The 3,712-nt window shown below is 42.6% G+C and overlaps 1 protein-coding gene across 1 annotated transcript in view; it reads right to left on the reverse strand. All coding sequences in view use genetic code 11, as the record gives it.

Moving 5' to 3' along the window:
- EGR_02059 (DEP domain-containing protein 5) overlaps nucleotides 1-3,712 on the reverse strand; it is a gene marked incomplete at both ends in the record, with an annotated part of 44,452 nt that overhangs the window by 33,333 nt on the left and 7,407 nt on the right. Inside the window, 2 exons of the mRNA XM_024491308.1 lie at nucleotides 555-637; nucleotides 1,336-1,490. Of these exons, the coding sequence (XP_024354161.1) occupies nucleotides 555-637; nucleotides 1,336-1,490 (238 nt within the window). The remainder of the gene's footprint in view (nucleotides 1-554; nucleotides 638-1,335; nucleotides 1,491-3,712) is intronic.

Genomic DNA, 3,712 nt, shown 5'->3' on the forward strand with positions numbered 1-3,712 from the left:
GGTTGCAACATGTCGATGGTGTGAGCCATAGCCAAAACAAGTCCCCTTTCAGTGACGTGCCAACAAGGGTAAAAGGCGCGAAGGAACAGCCGTACGAAAAAAAACGCAAAAGCAGATTGTTTATTGGGTGCTGAGGTTTACTCGGGATTATGGACACATTAGTAAGAGAATGTCAACCAAGAGGGGCTGAATTAATGCGTTAAAAGCATTAACGCTAAAATGAAATTACGGACAAAACGGCCGTCAATCATGAAATGGCCCACTTCCAGGATCACCAGATTTTTCATTTTTTTATAATTGCCACTTCAAGCGCACGTCTCTATAGGCGAGGTTCTCTTGTCATCTTTTTTTTCTAAATAAAAGGTACATTCGAGGATGGATAGATCAAAATACCAGCCAACGATGTTGTTGGCTGGTGAGAAGTTTGAGTTGGAAGTACCGCTCTGACAGATGAGCTTCTCTTTGAGGGTGAGTAAGGTACTTAAATTGAAGCTGTGTTAAAGATGGATATATTCATATAGGAATGCATAACACAGACTAGAAGATGAACCTACAGGAAAATGAGCCTTTGCTGTCAATCACCTTGGGAGCCGGAGGGCACTGGCTTGGGATGTCCCCACCTGACGAAGTGGTTAGCCTAAAACCCAAACAGGCTTTGCTCGTATTCATTGCAGAGTTAGACATCTGAGTTTATTAACACAAAAGTAGACGAAGTGACAATTAAACTAGGGTAAGACCCAAAGGAATTGTTCCACCCTACATATTTCATTAAACATCGTTTTGCCTTCAGACAAACTTACCACGAAATGGTCTAAAGGATAAGAGGAATGACCTCTGAAGAACACTACCCGGTAATAATGCTTTTCGAATACCTTCAGAGCAGTTTACTAGCAGGTGGTGTGCCATCGAAATCTACTCGATGTATCAGTGTTGCTAGGTTCGCTGTAATAGAGAACCATAGCGTGGTCTTCCTTTCTGCCACAATTACTGTTCAAACAGCCGAAAAAGAAGTAACCACAAGCGGCGTTGAGGACTGCAAAAAGAGGTCCCAACTTATAAAAATTCTGCAATTTTGTAAAAGGATCACTTCGAGACCTGGTGTTGGCCATTGCTTAGTCAGGTCTATGAGATCATTTTACAGTTCCAAAGTTTTTCACGAATCCAAATCGAATCCTATTGTTAAGAGGATTCCCGTTATTTTTATCTCCGCTAAACTTTGATAACCTTTTCAGTGGAGGAGACCACGACATTACCATTATCTCATCTGAAGAGGTTATTACACCTAGAAAATAGGGCCAGAGGCAACATCAACGCAATACCAAACAAGGGACTTACATCTGGTGCTCTGTAGACTTGTGCAAAGGCAGAACTGAAAAGGGGTTTCGAATGTTTTCAATTCCTTGTTGCTGTTGGTTGCGCGTCTTCACTTCTGCCTCATTTAATAGGGTCGCCACAACGTAGCGATGGAATGCAAAGTAGGCGTGCCAGATCTGAAACCAAGACACCAACAAGTACGTCACTTCAATAACCAATATAAACGAAGATAGATCCTTCCAACGCTCGCCCCTGCTGTTTCGGTTGGAATAATCTTGGACAATTGTTTTTCCTTCCCCCCTTATATCACGCAGTGACAGTTTACGAGGGGTGTGTTGGAGATATGTCAAGGGTTTGGTGAACGCTTCTACAGCGGCCGATTAGTCACTTCCTCCATTTCACAAATTCGTCTTGGTATTTCGAGGTAAAATTTACGCGAATACAGCTGAAGTTTTGGTGTGATTGTATCGGGGAAGGGGGGGGGGGGAGGAAGGGAGGGCCAGGAAAATGAATTTTTTTGCCTAATAAATTCTGAAAGAGAGACTAGTGACTCATTTGTACAACCGAAATGATTAATATGGAGAAGGAAGGGAAGCTCTGCCCTAAGCTCATTTTTCGTGTCGGCTTGTAGAACCACCCGGAAGGGGCCACGATTAATTCGGTAGTCAGTAGAAATGAGTGAAAGCGCCACAGGAAAACGTTAAGTCGGACTTGGTTAAGTATCAAGCTGAACAATCCTTTTATCACCGCTTTTAACATGCGGATTATAAAAGAATATTTACTTAGAATACAAAATAATTACCTTGGTTCTTTCACCCTACTGCAATACGGCCTCCAATAGTCTCCAAATTAATTTGTGTGTTCACGGTAAAATTATTTTTAGATTTCCTTCCCTTCCAATGACTGTGGGGATAAGTTCTACCTTACATTGGTTAAGTATGTCCCTGGGAAGAATATACTCATTTTTACTAAAAATTTGAAGCAGGCTTAGGGCTTAACGAATCGGTTTAGACGAGGGATATCAACTGAGGATGGCTTAGTACACGAACACCTAAAACCAGGAGCAAAAAAGTACATTAAGTCCTGTCTTATGAACAGCAAGAGAGCGAAGCATCCATTGAACGAGTTAAAGTCGTCCTACAAAGTGATTAATGAGTAGTCTCTGAAATCTTAGCGCCTACTTACGCTGAAAAGGCTGGGAGTAGTCCCGGTAGATAACTAGATGGAAGTTAAATGGCAGGAAAGTGGAAAAAGGGGATGTTCTCAGAAAGAAGATCCGAGAAAGTGGTAGATATCTCTACTTTATAGTGTACATTTAATTTTCAGGCAAACATTCCAACCGTATGCGATTGGCAAATGAAATGCGTTAGCTCCATAACGACATCCAGTTTGTCAACAACTAAACAAGTGGGCCTCATCGAGATTACTGAGATGGGCTACCGTCCTGGGATCTGGAAACCCTCTTGGTACAAACGGATAAATCGCCATGAGATCCACACTCCCGTTTTCCGGTTTTTTTCCACTCCCTTTGAAAACGTTGTGATGCGGGTGGGCGGTGCTAAAAACTTGGCCAGAACCATGTACGAGAATGATAGCAAGGCAACAATAATACAGAAGTTGCTTCTTGTTTTTGACCAACCAGTATCTAGCAGCGATTTAAGATGCAAAATTCGCCTATCTCAAAACACTGGCATCCCGCCTCAAAATTTTAGACTCACGGACTAATTATCAAGATTACAGGAGAAAAAAAACGCCAGTGACTTCCGTTTCGGTATCTCAAAGTGATAAATGCATTCCTAACTAAATATGGTTGTATGAAATTGAAAAAAGTCCGGAAATTGGTTTGAAAGGGTAGCACGGCAAGCGAAGAATGAAAAATTTGAAAGCATCTATCAAACTTCAGTCTGTTAGGATTCCAATGCTTCAAAATAAATTTAGCACAAAAAACTTCTCAGCGCAGTCATGCTTCCTTGTGATACGGCACTTTTGCACCTCCACCAAGCAAAATAAGTGGTTGAGCCGAAAGTCCCAGTCATGGCTGGACGTTTGCACTGCCCCGTATCCACTCACAGAAAAGAACTCTACAGAGACCTTTATCCAACGGGGGAAGTGAACCTGTACTCCTGACCCAAACCCGATCACAATGCCTAGGGAGGGAGTTCGGTTCTTAGACTAGCATATGCCCAACTGGGGGGCGGATGAAAGCTATACCACATTGGCGAGGTAGTGAGAGCACGAAAGAATGGCATTTTCAAAAGCCCATTTTGTGGATGGAAGGAAGCATGTACAAGTCAAGTGAGTGAGCCTACCTTGGCTAAGTTGATCCTCGGCCGTAGGCCTTCTAGCAGCCGCATGCATTGTGTTTGGTCATACTTGATAAGATGCATTTGACGAGCTG

Source organism: Echinococcus granulosus (genome assembly GCF_000524195.1).
Source record: "Echinococcus granulosus chromosome Unknown EG_S00009, whole genome shotgun sequence".
Lineage (NCBI taxonomy): Eukaryota > Metazoa > Platyhelminthes > Cestoda > Cyclophyllidea > Taeniidae > Echinococcus > Echinococcus granulosus.